At 39.0% G+C, this 22,675-nt stretch overlaps 1 protein-coding gene across 2 annotated transcripts; it reads left to right on the forward strand.

Annotated features, from left to right (window-relative positions):
* The first annotated feature begins 2,232 nt into the window (after window positions 1–2,232).
* LOC113357575 (dynamin-related protein 3A-like) lies at window positions 2,233–9,040 on the forward strand. Of its 2 annotated transcripts, none has more exons than XM_026601013.1 (20): window positions 2,233–2,894; window positions 3,379–3,661; window positions 3,792–3,820; window positions 3,943–4,044; window positions 4,369–4,437; window positions 4,527–4,586; window positions 4,915–5,028; window positions 5,150–5,198; window positions 5,517–5,626; window positions 5,874–5,966; window positions 6,103–6,195; window positions 6,300–6,437; window positions 6,566–6,679; window positions 6,792–6,890; window positions 6,965–7,007; window positions 7,174–7,340; window positions 7,435–7,581; window positions 7,725–7,777; window positions 7,882–7,981; window positions 8,119–9,040. In XM_026601013.1, exons 1-20 carry the CDS (start codon window positions 2,520–2,522, stop codon window positions 8,401–8,403), a joined length of 2,523 nt encoding a protein of 840 aa, XP_026456798.1. In that variant the 5' UTR covers window positions 2,233–2,519; the 3' UTR covers window positions 8,404–9,040. The 2 variants fall into 2 exon arrangements, with proteins under 2 accessions (XP_026456798.1, XP_026456799.1); XM_026601014.1 differs by having other exon boundaries at window positions 6,566–6,652.
* Window positions 9,041–22,675: the final 13,635 nt, after the last annotated feature.

Raw genomic sequence — 22,675 nt, forward strand, 5'->3', positions numbered from 1 at the left:
AGTTTGTAAATTAAGATAGTCTTTGTCTTAGTTGATCTGCAACCAACAAAGGAGCTTGTATTGATTAAACGGAAGAACCTTTATATTCAATTTATCTCTGATTTATTTCTTGAGATTGATAAAGAGGTTACTGAAATAGGTTAGTCCTTTACTGCTTCAGATTACAATCAAAAGGAATTGATTTGATGAAGTCTTCAATCAGATGAAGTGACTTGAGATAGTGCTTTTATCTTGGAATTGACGTCCGTAGACCAGATTGGTTGTAGGCGCAGGGATATTAACATAACTGGGAGTTATTTACTTGGACTCAACTCTAGGAATTTGCAGCGATCAATTTGTATAGCACTTAATTTTGAGAGTATTCAAAACTGAACTAGGTTCCGAGGTTTTTATGCCTTGCAGTTTTCCTCGTTAACAAAATTTGTTGTATTCCTTTACTTTACTTTCCATATTATAATTATTTTCGTAGTTATAATTAAAATAATAGTGTTGTATGCTAATCAAACGCTTGGTACAATACCATAGATTGATTCGGTTCCGAACTTACGCGATATACCAAGTGTACATATTGTTGAAATAATCTTTTGACAGTAATGTCCAAACAAGATTATACAACGTTTTTCTGTAGTAGGTTGATATCGCAAAGATTGTGGTCTACTTGATATCATCGTCATTTCAAAGGGAGTTAAGTTTTTCTCAATTGAATAGCTGAATAGTTTGACCTCTTTTTTTTCTGTAAAAGTTGATTTTCAACGGTAAAACTCGTTTGTTCATCAAAATAAAATAAATAATATTTGTTTGTTATGTCTATTTCTTCATACCCCGCTGTAGCAATGATCATCTAATATGCATAAATCTAACTTATTTTGATTTACAAGCTTTATTATTATGTTTTTCTTTTTCTCGATGATTTTAATTCTCTTTATTCACTTGCATACCTTTTTTTTTTGCATCATCACATCCGTTCTTTTATGTAAACGAAGTGTCAAATCCATGGAGTCAAAACCATAAGAAATCTTGTGTCAAAATGTGCACATATGCACGAACTTTCCTGGTGTCTATTTTTTTTTTTGTCGTGCTTATAACACTAGAACTATTCTTTTTGATTCTCCCATTTTTGCGAAGCAAGTTGTTTTTGCTTCTTGAAGACGTGTCATTCGTATGAGAAGCATATCTTCACAATGTTTTGATTGTAGTCCTTAATTTGGAATCACAACCTTAATTGATCACCCATATATCTTTATATCTTTGATCGACGGTTCGGTGATCTAGTTTGTAAAGTTAGGGTTTCTGATTATCTCTCTAAGTCGGTTGAAGAACTTAACAACTAGAAGAGAATCAAAAGCGAGTGAAATTTTCGAAATGTAATTTCTATCGATGAAATGTCTTGTTTACATTATGAGCCTTTTTGGCTATTTATACATTGTATAACTACATGGATTACATGTACATAACTTTCATCTTAAGTAAGCACGTGACAGTCGAGACTCGCGACCCAATTAGTTTTTCCGCCTTGCGCTTGTTTGGACCTGAGACACCTCTTAGTTATGAGTATTTGGCTCTCCAGGTCTTGACTCAGCTGACAAATCTGAGGTTCTTCCTAGCTTCCGATATTGAACTCAGGTCTTCCGCGTCTATCTTCATTCTCTTCTTTAATTAACAACCTGTGATTAGAGTCTCCAACATTTGGCCTTGAGTCTTATTTCAGATCCAAGTTGCATTACTCTTTAGTTGTCCGTCTTTTGGTAAATGTTACTACCTCCGTCCCTAATTAGATGACCTAGTTAAAAATTACTAGTAAATTTAGAAATGATTTATCTCTCAAATTATACAACGGATTTTCGTAAACTTTGTATCATCGGAAAACATTTTAAAACACATATCTAATGAATATTAATATGGGTATCAAATTTACATATTCTTATAATAATACTAATCTATCACTCCACTTATTTATGGTATAGGTCATCTAATTAGTTTGTCATCTACATTTATGACTTCTAAGATTGACCGCAAATAAAAGTACTTGTTTATTATCATCACATCCGGTTTTTTATGCGTAAACGAAGAGTCAAATCCGTAGAGTCAGAACCATAAGCAATAAACCTCGTGTCAAAATGTGTATTATATGCACGAACTTTCCCGGTGTTTTATTTTTGTCGTGCTTACAACACCGGAACTATTCTTTCCTCCCACTTCTTTAACCAGGTTTGCGCACGTTAACAGCCTAACCACACAACGCGCAATCAAGCACATAGTTGTTCTAGCAGGGGGTATCTCTTTGCCCCACACAGGATCATCCAACCTTACGTTGCTGGCAAAAGTTTCAATCAAAAATCTCTCTCCCGACCCGATTTATCATTATTTCATCACTAACTCAAATTCATTCAACCATTTCATAGACTCCGCGGGGAAGAAGAAAAACATTAAAAAAAAAAATCAAAATCAAAATCGAAATTTCACAAATTAGGTTATTGAATCATCTTTTTTAGGGTTTAGTCGATTGAGATTAGTGATCAATGGCGGAAGAAACGACTTCAACAGCTCAACAACCGACGACCTCATCATCATCACCATTAGGTCATTCAGTAATACCAATCGTGAATAAACTACAAGATATATTTGCACAATTGGGAAGTTCATCAACGATTGAATTACCACAAGTTGCTGTTGTTGGAAGTCAAAGTAGTGGTAAATCAAGTGTTTTAGAAGCTTTAGTTGGCAGAGATTTTCTACCCAGAGGTTCTGATATTTGTACAAGAAGACCATTGGTTTTACAATTGTTGCAGACTAAACGTAAATCTGATGGTGGACCTGATGAAGAGTATGGAGAGTTCTTGCACTTGCCTAAGAAGAAGTTCTTTGATTTCTCTGATATTCGCAGAGAGATTCAGGTGACAGATTTTAATCTTTCTTTTATTGAATTCATTTAGTGTTTTCAGGTCTAATTGTATGTACTGGAAATAACGAACTAGGGGTTCTGTTGGAGGAGAAACTCAAATTTCATTGGTAACCTAGTTTGTTCACAAATTGCAATCATGAATGATCATTTAGAGAGACTAGGAAAAGAAACCAATCCTGTGAATCATAATTTCAGCTGTGTTTCAAACAAATACACTGGGCTTAACTTGTTAGGAATGCAGATATTACACATAGTTGATTAGTTGATTTTTTTAGTTAGGAGGAATGATCGTCTAGTGATGTGTTAACTATGTTCACTGACAAATTGAGTTTGACGATTCTGTTTCGTATAGCTGACCTAGATAACATGCATATTCGGTTGATTTTACTTTTCTACTCACATAGTTAAGGGGATATCGGAGAAGCGCAAATCCCGACTGTAGCTTGTCGTGTAATTTGGTTAATTATTGTGTGCAGGCTGAAACAGACCGAGAAGCAGGAGGCAACAAGGGTGTTTCAGACAAACAGATCCGCTTAAAGATATACTCACCAAATGTTCTAGATATTACATTGGTGGATTTACCTGGAATAACAAAGGTTCCAGTAGGCGATCAGCCATCTGATATCGAGGCCAGAATAAGAACAATGATACTATCATATATCAAACATCCAAGCTGTTTAATTTTAGCAGTTACACCAGCAAATGCTGATTTGGCGAATTCAGATGCACTTCAGATTGCAGGAACTGCTGATCCTGATGGTAAATTTGTAGAGTTCCTTTTAGCATTTGTATTTCATGTGTGCATTTGGATAAATAGGTTTAGTAGTTATTACGTTTGTTAACAAGAAACTTAATTCTAAGGCTTGCATCTTCTGATTTTTGTTGGCAGGTTATCGGACTATTGGTGTAATTACCAAGGTGAAAGATTATTCAATTTTTTGCTTGAAAATTTAATATTTCACGGATTGGTGCATGGAAACAGGTTTAGATACCCACGGTTTTTTTTTTTTGCTTAATATTAATTCACTTTTTGGCTGCAGCTGGATATCATGGACAGAGGAACTGATGCCCGCAACTTCTTGCTTGGAAAAGTTGTCCCTTTAAGACTCGGTTATGTTGGTGTTGTGAATCGTAGTCAGCAGGTATTCTATCACTCTAGATGAAAAGTTCGTTAGATTTGGATTGTTTCTTGATTTAATACTGATATCAAATGGCCTTGATGGATGATTATATTATAATTTTATAAAAGCCTTTCTAAGTTGTCAAGAAGATTTGACAAACCATAGTGCTGGTAAATATTCCTGAAAGGGCTGATTTTGTCGATTGTCAGTGTTCTTTCCATTTAGAACTACACCAATTTTTAAATCAGATAAAAAAGACGAATTAATCCGCTGATTATATTCTTCATAGTCATATATATGATGTAGACTGTTCAACTCTGATATAGCTGGTGGTGTTATGAACAGGATATCATGCAGAATCTGAGTATCAAGGATGCACTTGCCCAAGAAGAGAGCTTCTTTCGCAGTCGACCTGTATAACCACAATTATTCTCTTTACTTGTTTTAAACCACTTAGTCTAGAAGTGATTACCAACTTTGCGTGTACTTTTTAACCGTTTCAGGTGTACAATGGCCTTGCTGACCGGTGCGGTGTCCCTCAATTAGCTAAGAAGTTGAACCAGGTAGACATATTGGCCGACCTCATTAAAATAGATACCCAAGTGCGACTTAAATTTTGGATTTCCATTCAGAATGACCTAAATTTTCTTTGTTCTATAGATTTTTTGCTCTTAACAGGCAATTTTACTGTATCGTTTGATATGCCGTGTCGATTTATTTATCACACTACCCAAATTTTATAGTGTAGCAGTTTCATAGTGCTTTGTAGTGTAGCAGTTTCATAGTGCCAGTCTTAGTGCATTTGAACTTGTACACTTCAGGTTCTTGACATCTTTTAGTTCTGTTTCAACCCCGATTTATACCTTATGCTTATCAATCTGTTACTTGTAGATTTTAGTGCAACATATTAAAACAGTGCTTCCAGAGTTGAAGTCACGCATAAGTTCTTCACTGGTGGCTGTGGCGAAGGAGCATGCTAGCTATGGGGAAATAACAGAATCAAAAGTATGTATTAAATTTTACGTTATTTTATTTGCGATACTCCTCCTTTTGAATTGGCTGCATTTTAGAAGTCTTACTGAATCTGAGTAGTTCAACTGACCTTTGATTCACTAATTATCTGCAGGCTGGTCAGGGAGCACTTCTACTGAACATTCTTTCAAAATTTTCTGAGGGTAAAATATGTTTTTCATAACCTTTTATCTTGTTATCCGAAAGCTGATTTCATCTGTATCCTAAACATATCAGGTCAACCACAGGAGTTATTAACTGTGTATGAACTCGTTTTTTTGCGCTGTATTTGAAGATTTCAAGTGTAATGTAATTCTTATTTGATGGAGATTGTTCGTCTGAGTCAGTTGGTAGAGCTGCGTTTAAACTTTAGTTAATTTTTCTTTTACCTCTCTGTTACTTGATATGTTCATTTGTTCTTGAATTGTTTCATCCGTGTTGTGATCTCTTTTGTACCCTCGTATTTGACTTCTTGGCTGCAGCTTTCACTTCCATGGTAGAAGGAAAAAACGAGGAAATGTCAACATCCGAGCTCTCTGGAGGAGCACGAATTCACTACATTTTCCAATCAATCTTTGTGAAGAGTCTAGAAGTGCGTATTGCTACCATTAATTTGTGAAGTAGTCTTACCAGTTATTTGCATAGATTTCTTGTTGTATTGTTGTTAACTAAAGCCAGAATGTTTTGCAAAAGGAGCATAAACCTTAAAACCTGGATATTTGATTGTCTTTTCAAACATTGCTGTGCTGTATATACCCCACTCCACTTAGACCACCTTCTGATTAGGTAAGGTAGATTTTAAGTATGCAGTATCTGATTTTGGTTGAGAGCTTTTGCAGGAAGTGGATCCATGTGATGATCTAACTGATGATGACATCCGCACAGCTATTCAAAATGCTACTGGTCCTAGATCTGCTTTATTTGTACCTGAGGTGGGTTTTAAAGTGCCTGTCATCTTTTTTTTTTGTCTAGTCTTATAAAGTTTTTGGAAGCCACTGTTTATTACCCTGCATTCTGTTTGTTCAGTTTCCCTATTGTATGCTGATCATTTCTCTCTTGAATATTAAGGTGCCATTTGAAGTTCTTATACGAAGGCAGATTGCTCGTTTGTTAGATCCAAGCCTGCAGTGTGCGAGATTTATCTATGATGAATTAGTAAAGGTTGGTAAACTTCAAAAGGGCATCATTGTTGTTTTGTATAGACTGTTTCAGGTTGGTATTTATTTTGCAATCCTTTTGAAACTGTAAATTTATCCGTTGGACAGATGAGTCATCGCTGCCTGGTGAACGAGTTGCAAAGGTTCCCTACTCTCAGAAAGCGCATGGATGAAGTTATAGGAAATTTTTTGCGAGAAGGCTTAGAACCTTCTGAGACTATGATTGGACACCTTATTGAAATGGAGGTATGCGTAGTATGGAATCATTCCTTCGTTTCATTAGCCTTGGAATCATTTAGGGTATCAGTGAAGAATAGCAGAAATTCCAAATTATCAAATTTGTTTGTCATCACCCTTTGTTTTTAATTTTTCAGATGGATTATATAAACACCTCGCACCCAAATTTCATTGGTGGGAGTAAAGCTGTGGAGTCTGCGCTGCAGCAGGTCAAGTCGTCAAGGGTATCTGCAACTATGCCTAGACTAAAGGTTCCTTTTTCTGTTTCCTGGCTATGCAAATGATGATTTTAGGCATAGCAACTAGATATTGTTAGTTTCATGATTTCTATTCTTTTATTGGTTCTCACATTGTTGATCCTAGGATGGGACTGAAGCTGATCGAGGGTTAGCATCTGAGAAAGCTCAGAAATCTCGAGGTATTCTTGCTAGATCACCTGCGAACGGAATTGTTACTGATCAGGTATGGCGAATATCTTATTTATTTGTTGACATAGTATTTTGCCTGGTTTTCTTACTTACATATATGACAACCAGATACCTCGACCTGTGATGGACGCAGAGAAAAACAGATTAGCTGGTATGTATTGCGCTCAACTTTATCCGGATTCAACTTTTCTGTATATACTTTCACGTGATTAAAAAAAAAAGGACATACTTGTATAATATTAGTAAATTAACCTGCCTGGGTAGTGTTTCTCTTTGGTTAGTATTCTAGTTTGGTAACAGCTATACTGAATATTCAGGAAATAATCCCAGTTCAAGTTGGGGGATTTCATCTATTTTTGGTGGGAATGAGAACCGTATATCTGCGAAAGATAACTCAATGAGCAGGCCATACAGTGAGCCCGTTCCCAACATGATGGAGCACAATGTGATGGAGCACGCCCTATCTATGATCCAGTTGAGAGAGGTAAATGCTAAAGACTGTCCTTTGATCACTGTTTAAGCTGGCAAGTACATCTGGTGTTTTCAGTTCAAGCTTAATTCTGAGTATAATTATGCAGCCCCCAAGTGTTTTGAGACCGCCAGAAACCCGTTCAGAGCAGGAGGCAATTGAAATCGCAGTTACCAAGTTGCTTTTGAGATCGTACTATGACATTGTCAGGAAGAATATTGAAGATTCAGTGCCCAAAGCAATTATGCACTTTCTGGTAAGTATTCTATTGTTCCATCGTAATTTTCTGTTATTATGTGCCACCAAGCACATTCATATGACGTATTCACCAAGCAGTATATGTTGCTGGAACGAATGCTCATAACTTCTAAGTTCTAATACGTGTATACTGTTATCCAGGTCAACCATACCAAACGAGATCTTCACAATGTATTCATTAAAAAACTTTACAGGTGACATGAAATTGCTGACTCAAACTAAGACTTTGTGTATGTGCAACTGGTTTATATGCAAATGCATCATGTTGACCTGTTATCTTTATTTTTGTTTCTAACAGAGACAACCTTTTCGAGGAGATGCTGCAAGAACCTGATGAGGTGGCAATGAAAAGGAAGCGCACTCGAGAAATGCTTCGTGTTCTGCAACAGGCTTTCCGGGTCAGTGTTTCATGCTTTGTGGAAGCCACCGTCGTCTATCTTAACACGAAATTATTCTGCGTCAAAGTTACCTCTGGAAATTTCTTACTTGCATAAAGTATTTGGCTGATCCCTCTTTTATTTTCCCATTGCTGTAGACATTGGATGAATTGCCAATGGAAGCTGAAACAATAGAAAAGGGTTACAGTTTGGGTACCGATCCAACCGGTTTGCCAAAGATACATGGACTCCCGTCATCATCGTCATCGTTTTATTCACCAGGTAGTAGCAATGATTACAATTCTTACAGTTCTCCAAAGAACCCCAGGTCCCGGAAATCATCTCATTCGGGGGAATTGAACTCACCATTGAATGCAAACATGGATAATGGAAATTCACGACAAGGCATATTGGGGTCTTCTTATTCATCTTTTGACATGTAGGCGTCTGGAAACAGCACATGGGATGTACTGTTAACGTTGTTATTAACTCATATTTGTTTTGGTCGGTGCCCTTCATCTGCAAAGGTGTTCATCGGTCCCACCTTCATATCTTTGTTCCGACAACGATACGGACCAAATAAATAATAGTGTTGAGAGTTTACCCTTGTTTTATGTGAATTCTCTGTAAGAAATTTGTTTCGTTGGTCGAGGGATCCTTGCTGGTGGATTTGATTGAGCTGCTTCATCCATCTTTTTGGGGTAAGGGAACACGTCGCCCTTGTCAGCCACTTAGTTGAGAATAGCTAAACTGTGTCCTGTTACTGTCTTTGTGGCTTGTTTTATATGGTCACTGCAAAGTCGAAAGGCCAACTTGACACGATCAGGTGTGTGGTTTAGGATTTGGATATAGGGCTGTTTTTGATTTCTAGTTCAGAACACCCCAATCAGCAGTGATGGATACGGTTCTGAGGTTAAGTAGTTCCCAAGAATTTTGTAACGAAACAAGTAGTCCTTTTGTGATCTTCTGAAACTGGCTAGTATGTATCATTTTTTGTTTTTGGTTTCCTTCTTTCCAAACCTGAGGATGCCTAGTTATCAAAGTTGGCTTATGCATTTTATTATCACTGTATATTCTTTCCGATGTTGGAAACTTTTCGTTTGTTATCAGTAGTTTCTGTTGTACCTTTATAAACGACATGCATATATTGTTTCTGTTGCTACCTAAACGTTTTGGCTTTGAATGTGCATGCCCGAACTTGGTGCTTGCACGATTAATTTACAGTCATCATTACTATAAAGGACCCGGTCAGCCACGATTTGTTTTGGAGACCATGATTTTTAATAGGGGACCATGTACTTAGGCCACTTTCCTACACTTATACGGGGTGTTCTAAGGTTAGGAAATAACTTATCCTTGTTCAAATCATGATAACTAATCTTAATATTCCTGGTGAAAATCTGTCTAAAAGAAACTAGGCGAAGAGAAATACTTTTAGAGTAGTTGTGAGACTCGGAAACTCGGAGTTAACTCATCTTTATTTTCTTCCCTAAAACACAAATTTCAAATCCTCCCATCTCTAAAATCTTATCTTGCATGATAATTACAATTTTTTCTCTCTTCTGGTTCAAATTTTTCTTGCATGCTATAACTTTATTGTTTACCAATGGCGCTCTTTCTTCTTTATGTGTAGGTTCTGGTCTATACTCTATAGCACTTGTATGACTGTCTGAGACAATTATAGTAGTTTTGCCTGACTGTCCACTCATCCACTTTTGAAATCTTTCTACCCGCTCCTTTTCTCTTTCACTTTTGAAGTTTGTCATTAACGAGAAGATCCAATTCTCCACTTTCTGGTTATATCTACTTTTCACTATCTAAATTTTTTTATATCTTTTTTTTATTACGCACGCTGTTATCTTTCAGCAGACATTTTACCCGTCATAACCCTACAACTATTCCTTCTTCGCTTAAGAGAACAGCTTCCTTCCTACTTTTTTTTTACAAGTGTCCAACTTCACTATGCAGTAAAACGACAATCTCTGATACATAGCCATGCTTCTCTTTCTCTTTCATCACATATCCTCTTACTCTCAGTCTGCTAAAGCTTTCTCTTTTCTCATGGACCCTCATATCAGTGAGGTTCAAAACAAAATGGAAATTACTTTTTTATCTGAGAGACTCAAAGCACTAAAACAACCCATACTTTCCACAGAAGATTTGATTGAAGGGACAAATCAATGGAAATTTTGCTTTTTAGCCAAACTTTACTCGGAGTAGCAGTATACTGTTGGAGAATTAGATAAAGAATTAAAAAAACTTTAGATTAAGAGCAAGGATATTTCACTAAAAAAAAAGGAGAATGAATGTCATGTGATTAAGTTTTATTCTCACAAAGAATATGACTTGGTTCTAAAGCTGCGACCTTGGTTTGTAGAAGGTGACTTACTAGTCATGGAGTCGTGGAACCCTAGAATTCCTAAAAGCAAAGTGGATCTAACTAAACAGCTTCTCTGGTTAAGGTGCTACAACTTGAAGCCGGAGTTTGACAATCAACATATAGTGAAAAGTATTGCTACTGCAATGGGAGAATTTGAATATTTAGACCCACAAGATTGTATTCTCCCAAAAGGCAAGGTTCAAAAGGCTCAAGTTTTCAATAGATGCTAGAGATCCCCTTCGTAGAGTTTTTGGATGAAGAATGCAATGGGTGAAGAAGTTTGGATCAGACTTTTTTATGAAAAGCAACCCTTCAATCTTTGTGGCTATTGCTATATACAACAGGTCATTAAGAACAGGATTGTGTGATTATTGCAAACTACCTTCTTCAGTAGTAAAAATGGTTTCTTTCACCCAACTCCATTCTAGATTCATCGTCTTGGAGCAATCCAGATGATAGGAGATAAAAGGCTACTAATAATACTACTTCGTTAATGCAAACTGATCAAGAAATCCAACATGCAATAATGGTTAGTGATAATCAAGCCTCTACATTAAATGAAAATCAGCAAAAAACGACGCAAGGCAATGATGAGGACGTCAATCAAGGTACTGAAGCTAAGATGACATGTACCAATGAACAAATCCAGCTGGAAAATCAGTGACTCGAAACGAGCTCAGTCCATCTGTTGGGTGTAATAAACAAGGTATGATCCAAGTTAACTTTGAAAAACCGAGAGTCTAACAACCACACCTAATATTTCGTTTAGGCAATCTGTATGGAATAACTCCAATATATTTCCAATAGAATTAACTAGACATTCAGACTCAATCAAGAAAAATACATCCCAGAGTTATATCTCAATTTCTCAAATCAATCTGCAATCGAACATATAGAAATCTGTGAGCCGGATTAATATGAGAAATAACTTGGATGGTACCAAATACCAATATCCAAGTATCAATCAATTTATATCAACAACCAAAGGTTGGATTATCTAATTGATTGAACTACGCACAACCTGTGATATTGCAATCATATAAAAGTATAACGCGGAAAAGAAATAGCACATAAACCGGAAATTTTGTTAACGAGAAAACCGCAAATGCAGAAAAACCCCGGGACCTAGTCCAGATTTGAACAACACACTGTATTAAGCCGCTACAGATTCTAACCTACTACAAGTTAACTTCGGACTGGAATGTAGTTGAGCCCTAACCAATCTCACACTGATTAAGGTACAGTCGCGTTCCTTACGCCTCTTGAACCACGCCGGATTCTGCGCACTTGATTCCCTTAGCTGATCTCACCCACAACTAAGAGTTGCTACGACCCAAAGTCGAAGACCTGATAAACAAATCTGTCTCACACAGAAAAGTCTATTGAATAGATAAATCTGTCTCCTACAGAAATACCTACGATTTTTTGTTCCGTCTTTTGATAAATCAAGGTGAACATGAACCAATGATACACCAGACTTATATTCCCGAAGAACATCCTAGTCATATCAATCACCTCGTAATAATCTTAATCGTATGGAAGCGAAACAAGATATTGTGGAATCACAAACGATGAGACGAAGATGTTTGTGATTACTTTTTATCTTACCTATCGGAGATTAAATCTCGAGCAAATCTTAGAGAAGATGGTACTCAACACGATAGAACAAAGTAAGATCACAACGCGCAACTGTAAAATAGTTGGGTCTGGCTTCAGAATCCCAATGAAGTCTTTAAGTCGTTAACTGACAGAAGCATTTATGTGTCTATTTTCTTCTCAATTATGTGTATTGTTAGTGCTCGATTATGTATTTATTTGATTATTTTATGTTTTTTGTAGGTGTTTTTGGAGAAATAAGCTCTTGCGGGAAAATAAACTCGTAAAGTACTCTCGGAGAATGTGTTAAAGGCACCCCAGAAATGCGTTGAAGGCACCCGAAGGAGTCGTTAAAGGCACCATTAGAATTACTATTTAAAATCTAGAAATTCCTATTTGCACCCCAGTTGCTAAAGGGAGACCTGCCAAATTCAAATCAGAAAAAGGCGGGAAAGTTTGTTATTTCACGACCATATTTAGGGTTCAAGAATTGGACTATCTCAAGAGAGATTCAATCGTTGGATTCAGTTTGGTTGGACCTGTTAACGCAAAACAGGCTTGGTATAATCATTGTATTGGATCCAGTTGGGCTAGAATTCGAGTTGGATCGAAACAGAGGTGATGGGTCTCTGTACGGTTTGATTCTTGGTAATATAGTTAGACTAAATGCCAGATAATATTCCCTAAGATTTGTATCAATCTAATGAAAGGTTTGGATTAATTGGAACATCTTAGAAGCGCGTGAATCAAATAAGGAAAGTGAAAATTCCGTGACTTCCACGAAAAGAAAAACAGAAATTAAATCGGGTTTTTAGGGTTGTTTGCGAGATATAAATAGGTTGCTCGATCTCCTGGGGGGACTATTCAAGTTTAGAAGAAGTGAGGGGAACTTTAGAATACCACAGAGCGGAGAAATAGAAGTTGTAGGAAACTGGGTTCTGCTGCCGCTGTTGAAGAACTTGAAGAACATAAGACGCATCAGAATAGTCTTTTATTCTGTTTCATGCAACAACTCATATTGCAACAATTCTCTGTAACAGTCAGTTTGTAACGCCTATAAAACGTTGCAAACGGTCTGCTTTATTAGTTTTCTCTTGTTTTTCACCCTTTTGAGCTATGAACACCTATTTTGAGCACGTGAATAATATGAGGAGCTAAACCCCTTAGCTGAGGCGACAGAGGAAGCCATTGTTCCATGAAAAGTGGTATATTTCTATTTTAATTAATTTTTGCAATTTCTTTTATGATTATTTGCATGGAACTAATATTGGAAAAATGATTTTTATTGAATGATTGTGATTCGTTTTGATGGAGCATGCTTAGTTTAAGACTTTTGATGTTTCATGGTTGATGTTTACAATTGTTACTTCGAAAATCTACTTGAGGCAATAAATTAGAATCACTTTAAACGCAAAGAATTGCATGAATATTGATTAGACTAAATCACTTAATTGGTCAATGGTGGAATCCTGAGTCTTGGTGCTTTTATAATCTTGATAACAACATCTTCTTGAGTTTTCTATTTTAAAATATAATTCTAAAATCAAATATCTACAAGTCTTTAACGAACCTTTTCTTATCGCTGTAAAAATTACATTAATTTTTGGCGCCGCCGACGCGGACTTATCTTTAGGTTTAGGTTTTAGATTTTTGTTTTTATTTTATTTTTATTTTCTTTGATTTTACTTTGGGTATTTTTGCTTTTGTTGTGCAAGTTTTGCTTGAAATGAAAGGTGAAAGTTGGACTTGCCATAAAAGGAGAAAGCCAAAGATTTTATTTTTAAGGACTTTTATTTTTGGTAGTTTTTATTTATTTTTGGACTTATAATTTTTTTTTATTTTTAGTATTTTATTTATTAAAAAAAAACAAAGTTGCACACACCAATTGCATCCCTCGTCAGATCACCGAGTTTAAGAAAACTCGTGGATTAGTAAGCTGAACCCGTGCCTTGGGCCTTATGGGAGTTACCAGCTGAAATTCCACAAACCTCAGCCTCGTACCTTTGGGTATATTTTGTCGTGGTAACCCAAGCTTACCTAAATTAGTGAGCCCAGCATTTGCACGTGCACGGATTTTTGTTGAATTCTTGTGTATGCCTGAACGTAAAAGAGATGTATTTGTTAAAAGAAAAACCTAGTGGTTCTATATTAGGAAACAAGGATCTTGATTACCTTAATTTAGAAACCCCTATTCTTGGAAAACCTAGTTTTGAACATTCCTCTTTTATTGAGGAGAGAATCCCTAGGACTCCTATAGTGCCAGAAATGGCAACTTTGAAAGCTTTGTTGAATCCGACTAGGACTACTCGTCCCTCGTGTATCAGGTTAGCTGAAACGGAAGCAAATTATGAACTTAAACACGGGACCTTACAGATGCTCCCAATCTTTTTAGGGAAAGAAAATGAAAACCCCTATTTCTATGTTAGGGATTTTGAGGAAATTTGTAGTACCCTAAAAATTAGAGACCTTGATGATGATGCTTTGAAACTTAGGTTATTCTCTTTTTCCCTGAAAGATAAAGCCAAATCTTGGCTATATAGTTTGACTTTTGGGTCAATCGAAACATATGAACAACTTACATCTGCCTTTTTGAACAAGTTTTTCCCTAGGCACAAAACATCGTCTATTAGGACGCAAATCTGCATGTTTGCTCAACAGGAGGGAGAATCTTTGTATAGGTATTTGGAAAGGTTCAATGATCTATTAGCCCAATGTCCTCATCATGGTTTAGAAAAGGTTAGGCTAGTTCAGATCCTTTATGAGGGTTCAGATTATTCGACAACAACCATGGTTGAGTCTCTATGCACTGGTGGGTTTGAAAACCAAACTGTCGATGCGACGATGGAATTTTTGAACGAAATCGCCGAAAAGATCCACCAATGGGAAAATAATAGGGAATCCAAGAAAACAATTCTTCTAGGCAGAGGAAACATTAATAGGATAGAAGGAGGCTTTGAATCAGATGCCAAAATTGCAGCAATAACTAAAAGGTTAGAAGCTATAGAATTGGGTCACACTAGTGGTAGAATAGAGCCTTTTTGGGAAGGCCAGACTATTGAAGAGCAATCCAATGCTCTTTATAATAATAACACTAGATTTGATAACCGTCAGAAATTTGACCTATATTCTGAAACCTATAATCCTGGTTGGAGAAACCATCCGAACCACTCATGGTCTAAGGACCAGAATCAAGGTCAGTTTATTAATTTGAATGCTCCCCCAGGTTTTGGATATACTAAGAATCTTTCAGGACTAGATCAGTTTCAGAATCAGTCCAATAAGAAAATTTCAATCCTAGAAGAAACTCTCGCTTCGTTTATTCGAAACACTGGAAAGATGCATCAATCGCTTTCACAAAGCATAGAAGCTAGTAACAAGATAGGGCAAGAAAACAGTCAAGCTATTTCCGAGTTAAGAACCCAGGTTAGTCTGATAAATGAGTCCTTGAGAGAAAAAGGTAGGTTCCCTAGTCAAACACAACCCAACCCTAGAGGATTTCATGAAGTAGGCGCAAAACCATCACATCAATTGAATGCTATTAGAACCCTTAGGAGTGGTAGAGTTGTAGACAATAAGGTAACCATGCCCAATAATGAGCATACTATAGTTCACCCCTCAGGACCATCCATAGCTGAGGAGACTGATAAAGTTTCTGATGATGCCAATTCGGCTCCTGAGAGGCTCTATTTTATTCCTAGAGCCTCATTTCCACAGCTACTAGTACCAACAAAGAGAGAATCCAACTTTAATGACATAATGGAGGTTTTTAAGAAAGTTACCATAAACCTTCCGTTACTAGAAGCAATTAGGCAACTGACGGCTTATGCCAAGTTCCTTAAAGATATGTGTACGAGAAAGCACAAGCTTAGTGTCCCTAAAAAATCCTTTCTAGCTATTCATGTAAGTTCGATCATTCAGAATACCACAACTCCTAAGTATAAAGACGCAGGTTCCCCTACCATTGCTTGCACAATAGGAAAACATAGGGTAGATAAATCTTTACTTGACTTAGGAGCCAGTGTGAACTTACTTCCGTATCATGTGTACTTACATCTAGGGCTCGGTGAATTGAAACCTACCAAGATAACACTGCAGTTAGCTGATAGGTCTGTTAAAATTCCTCGTGGTGTGATAGAGGATGTTCTTATTGAGGTCGACAAGTTTATTTATCCTGTGGATTTCGTGGTCTTAGATACACAACCTGTCCCCGACCCAGAGAACCAGATACCTGTGATTTTAGGTCGCCCATTTTTAGCTACATCTAATGCGATCATTAACTGTCGAAATAGTATCATGAATCTATCCTTTGGTAATATGACTATTGAACTGAATATTTTTAATGTCAATAAGCTACCTTCTGAGCTAGATGACACGTGCATTGAAGAGCTTAACATGATAGGAACCTTAATTCAGGAGCCATTACCAAACATCATATCGGAAGATCCATTAGAAAGTTGTCTAGCCCATTTTAACATGAATTTCGACGATGATAGCTGAAAAGGCGAGGGTATCCAAATATACCTCAAGCTAAAACTTTTCCTACCTATAAGTCCTTTCTCCGAAAGTGATTGCATATGGACTGAGTCGAGACAATACAATTAATCGGTTCACTCTTCGTATGATCGTCTATGGATACGAGATCGAGACAATACAACAACAAAGTGTATTACTTGATAAAAAGGTTCGGACTTAACCAGACACAATAGGATTCACTTATCAAGTAAATATGAATTTGTGTGATTTACTTTAATTATAATAAAACAATTATAATGGGGAAATATAAAGTAAATGACACAGCAAGATTTTGTTAACGAGGAAACCACAAATGCAGAAAAACCCCGGGACCTTGTCCAGAATTGAATACTCTCAGGATTAAGCCGCTACACAAAATTACACCTAACTTCGTATAGTTGATACCAAGCAACTAAACCTATAGTTCACCTAGTTCCGTTTATATTCCCACGCCTCCGACCTATGAATAAGTCACGTACTTGGAACAATTCCTTTGGTTCGTATTCCAAACAGTAAAGGAACAACAAATCTGTTTGGTATCAGCTCTATTCAACCAAGTGATATGAGTTGGACAAAGGCTCTTCTGTTTATCTTAAAATAATTTCCTTCGTCGGGTCCTTAGATCTATCTTATGTTCAATTACCGAAGTAATTGTTTAAGATTAAACCAACAACACTATTTATCCAAAGAATTGTGTTGATGCCTATCTACTCAATTAATCAATCCAATCTATCACAAGGTGTTGATGGTGGTTTTTAGCTTAGGGTTAAAATCATAAAACCTTGCATCAGATGTGACGTCACTCTACAAGGAAGCGGTGCTGCGAGTACTAACTTCTCTACCGACGTATTTATTGAGCCGCTCAATACACTTTTATCCATAACACTCTGTAAATTTCGGCACCTCGCCAATACGAGACTCACTGAGTACTTTCCTGTGCTATGTTCCCCAGCATATCCCTTAACCGGTATGGCATGACGGATTTATGTTCACTCGCAGCGGAGTAGCATGAACCTCTAAGTACCAAAGTTAAGGCCATTGCACGAAATGCTCAGACAGAAAGCACACTGCATTCTGTAGATAAAGATTTTGTATGGCAGCATACAAAATCCAGCTAATTATTGTGATAACTCGCAAAGAACTCATAAACCCAACTAATTTGCAAATTAGGGTTTCGCGCCCCGCGCAGTATACTGGACCTCGTTGGTCGAAACCATGCTTAAACAAGCTAGGCAACCGAATCCTCCACAACGCGTTAAAAGTGCGGCCGCGCCCTAGCATGCCGATCCTATTTCCGTCGACCAATCAGGTCGCTTCAAATCCGCCACCGCGTGTTGGAAGTATGGCCATGCTGTAGCATGCTGGACCCACTTCCCGTCAACAAATCAGAATGCTCCAAAACTTACCACGACCTCAAAAAGGTCGCCATACTAAGTTGGCTTCCAAAAACACACCAGCTTCCCAAAAACACGCTAGCTTCCCAAAAAAAACGCCAGCATGCCGCACGCGCATGCCAGACGCGCTTACCAAACGCGCATGCCAGACGCGCTTGCCATACGCGCTTACCAGACGCGCATGCCAGGCACACATGATGCACGTGCATGCCAAAAAGCATGCGCAAGCCATGCCAGCCATGCTACCACGCCTCTGGCCACCAACGGAAGGTAGCCATAATCAATGGCTACCCTTCCTCCTGAGGTGCGGATTTCAGCCGTACAAGTTCGCCACCAAGCCTGTGGAAAACCCTAATTTGGCCACGCCAAAGGCATGCGCAAGCCATGCCAGCACCACGGCTACGCCACTGGCCGCCAAACGAAAGGTAGCCGCGATCAACGGATACCCTTCCTCCTGAGATGCAAAATCTCGGTCGTCGAAGGTCGTCACTGAACCGACAAGCTTCTCTATCTTAACTTGCCGCACATAGCAACATGCTACACGTTTTCCAATGAAAACACTCGAGACATAAAAACATGTCACAAACTGGGGGATGCTCATCAGGGTATTGGTCTGGCGGTTTACAGCGTGTGGTGTGCAATACGCTCGTTACAAGAAAGTGTCATAAAAATGAGGCGGTTAGTAATGGAAAGAAATAAGTGGTGAAACGCATCTTCATTATGAAAACATCAATTCCAGGCGTTACCCATTACCACTTTTCCACCACTCAACCGCTTCCACTTCTTACGAGGCCAGGGTACGTTTTATTACGACTTGTATAAATAGGTTTCACCTATTTTCACCAAACAACAAGTTTTGGTTAGGAGAACAATACCGCATCCAGAAATCATCTGATAGCTTTTCATTCAGCTATCCAGTTCAACTTTCTGGTACAATTCACGAAACACCCACACTTCCAGAATAAACTATTCTGGTCTCAACACTTTTCTTCGCTTCCCTCCCTAAGACCAACCCTTATCCTTCACTTTGTGACCGAAGCAAGCTTGGAACGACCATTTCTCGGTTTAGGCCAGGATTGTACAGATTGATCCCTCGAATCAAAAGTACTCCCGTGCAGTACATTGTTTTGGGTTTAGATTTGTTTCTCACTCGCACTCACACGAAATTACCGAAATCAGCAGAAACGGTTTTCACCCACAAACAATTGGCGACCACAGTGGGAGATTAATCTCTCGGTTACAATATCAATTTCCAATTCCCGATTTCATTTTTTCAACCCCGATCTCAAGATGGTAGAAATCAGGTCAGGATCAGCAACAAACCCCGAGAACACTGGCGCCGAAATTATTCTCGGTGTTAACATTTCTCCCAGTGGTGCTAATACGCCATCTGTCAACACCGGCAACATGGAAAATGTTCCTTCAGGTGCCAGAGCCTCTGCCGCGTAAAATGCTCCTTCAGGTATTACACCTCCAATCACCAGATCCAGAGCTGCTGCCGCCGCTTCCAATGTTTCCTCAAGTATGACACCTCCAACTGTTACCAGAACTGCAGCTACTCCGCCGTCAGGACGAGAAACTGGAGGAGCCAGAGGGAGCCGACCCTACATTATTATTGCTGATTTGATGGAAAGGCAGGAGGTTCTCGCCAGGGCCCAAACAGACATGGCCTCAACCCAGAAGGAGGTGCTTGCTTTTCTCAAGACACTAACATATCGGCTACCACAAGAATCACGCCAGCCATAGCCAATGAGGAACACATCCAATACCCTGGCGCTAGCACCTCAACAGGGCACACTTTTGTAGACGAAGAGACTCACCCAGGAACTTCCGCCGAAAGAAATCAACCGCCTAATTTTTTCACGAGAGAAGATATGGAACGACTTCTCCGAAACCGAGACAAAAGCGACTTCATGGACATGCATCAACACCAACCCTCGTATCCTCCTGAAGTACAAAGAATTCCTCTTCCAAGGGGGTACTCTTTCCCTCAATTCTCTCTGTAAGACGATACCGGCAATGCGTGTGAACATGTCTCTCGATTCTTGGAGTCCTTGGGGGAACACGAATATAATCACGTTCTCCGTTTGAGGGAATTTTCGAAATCACTTACTGGAAGAGCATACACATGGTACAACAACATTACGCCAGAAAGCATCTTCAACTGGTCTGACATGGTTGCAGCTTTCTACAAGAAATATTTATTTGTGTCTGAGCAAATTACCTTCTTAGATCTAGGAAGGATATTTCAACGATACAACGAACATCCGAATGATTTTGTCAAAAGATTCAAAATTCAAGCGCACGATTGTCATGACCCAAAGGTGACCGAACAACAATTGGTGGACTCATGTATCAATGACATGATTCCCATCTACCGCGCCTTACTAGAGAATCTGCGATTCCAGACATTCTCTGAACTTCATGAAGCCGCAAAACAGTCAGCCACAACAGCACCTGCATTGTTGGAAAGAACCAGGCCAACTAGAAACGAGGACGCACGCGAAACTCGAGGAAATAGACGCCTCATCAATAAGCAATACAACACTGGTCCCTCCTCTGTGAGCGTGGTAGACGAAGGAGGAAAAAGGATGGCTCCAACAGCATAACAGCCATCCAAGCGCGCAGCGCTAGCACGACAGGCAGCTCCGTCACAAAAGACCACCGCTAAAGCTCCCATGCGACATCAAGAGGCTGGAGAAAATGTCTTGTATTTCCCGTTCCCAATCGAAGAAGTAATTGAACTCTTGGAAGCATGGATCCAAGACGACACGATCAGGCTACCTCATATCAGGCCCCACCAACCGAAGCGGAAATGGCGAACCTCAAATATTGCTTCTGCCACAGATTTGTCCACCACCCGACCAGTGACTGCAACAAGCTGAAGCATATCTTCAAAGAAAAGATAGAAGCAGGGGAGCTTTGACTAGATAATGAAAGAGTTCACAGAGATCCACTTCCAGTCAGGAGTTGCATGGTCTCTGGGGACTCCGTACACGAAACTGTGCAATCCATGATGCAACATGTGTGCGAAATTCTCTACCTCTCCAAGGCACAGCGTCAAGACATCTTCACAGCCCTTAAATCGTGTTGTATCGGGCAAGCGACTCTTTCCTACTGAAGAAACCACACCAGAACCCCGGACTCTCCCAGGAAGCGGTGCTGGAAAATACAACTGGGGACTGCTGACCACGGTTCATCTGAGGAACGCCAATCTCAATAACACATTCATCAACGTGGCTTCTGACTTCAACATCATTACCATCAAAACTCTGAGAGACGCGGGAGTTTTGAAGCAGGAGGCTACCCATTCCCCAACCATGGTCAAAAACTTGGAAGAAGAGGCGATAGACGCGTATGGCTACATCAATCTTGAAATCAAGGTGAGAGACACTCTAACACATGGCAAATTCTACATTGTCAAAGAACTCTCAAGCTATGACATGATTCTGGGGCGCACGTGGGTACACGGTAACAAAGCGAAGTTAGGGGTATCCCCTCTGCTGATGTCGATACCCGAAAGAATTTCCAACAAGCCGTACAACTTTGAAGATTACATGCTGCCATATCAACAACTTACCAATGTAACCCAATTGCCTGGAGAAAGCCCGTCGTCGTTCATCCGCATATTCCGAACACAAGTAAGTCTGGTTAAACAACCCTTTCTGCACCCAGTCACCTCTCCTCTCGGCCATGCATGGGGACTTGGTCTGATTACCAACCCAGGCGTCATTAAGAGATGTGAACGGGATGTTGGGCCTTTCAAGTACTTTGTCAAAAATTTGGAAGTTTTCACAGCCAAACATGACGAGTTCAATCAAGTGGTTGCGCAACGCTCCAACCCATTTCAAATTGGAGATGTAGTAGTCAAGATGACCTCGTTTCAAGTTAGGAACATAACAGTAAAGATGGCCACTAGACCCGGTCCGCCTAAAGAAAAGGAAGACGAGCCATATCTGGTGGCAGATGTTATCTTGGGTGGTTACTGCAAGCTCATCAATACCGACAAATTGGAAGGTGTCACGATTCACTCGCGATGGCTCAAACCCTTCAATACCTAAAACGCTGTGCTACCTTCACCTCCAGCGTTCTCCTTCAACATTTTCCTTTTCATGCAATGTTTGTAACTCCTCAAAAACGATTGCACTGCTTGCATTCATGAGTAGAATTTTCAATTCCAATTAAAGAACATCTTTCCTTGAAAAGTTTTCCCCTTAAAGGAAAAATACCAAGTAAACCTAAAAATCTCACAGAGTCATTATCCGTCAATTGAAAACCAGAGAAATCAAACCACCACAAAAATACCTATTCTAAAATACTCAAGAATGAAATATGCAAGGAAGACGATCATCAGGCGGCAGAAAAAATATCTTCTTCAAGAATATTCGGATCCAAATCTCAGAAACAGTATGAAGGTTTTATTAATTCATTCAAAGATGTGAAACCATAAAAGCTGAATGACTGAATGTTACTTGACGAAACCCTAACTCCACCATGAAAGCAAGAAAGTAAAAGCAAACTTCTGGAAAGTCAAAAGAGGCTACATGTTAAGAAGAAATATCAAAAGTCTAAAAATTGGTCGTTAACGGCAGACGCCTGGATCAATAGCGCCTTCATCAAAGCTTCTTCAAGCACTCTCCCCAGCACGCTTTTTGACAGCAAACGTCCCATCCAAACGTCGCCTCGGCAGCAGCAACCTCGGCGTTCCATCTATAAGCCGCCTCAGCATCAGCAACCGCAACGTCCCATCCAGAAGCTACCATAGAAGCAGCTTCCACTTCTTGTCCGGCGTTTGCTTCAACAACAGTCCCAATGTATGTTTCCGTAGATTCT

This window comes from Papaver somniferum, chromosome 3 (genome assembly GCF_003573695.1).
Source record: "Papaver somniferum cultivar HN1 chromosome 3, ASM357369v1, whole genome shotgun sequence".
NCBI classification, from domain to species: Eukaryota; Viridiplantae; Streptophyta; class Magnoliopsida; order Ranunculales; family Papaveraceae; genus Papaver; species Papaver somniferum.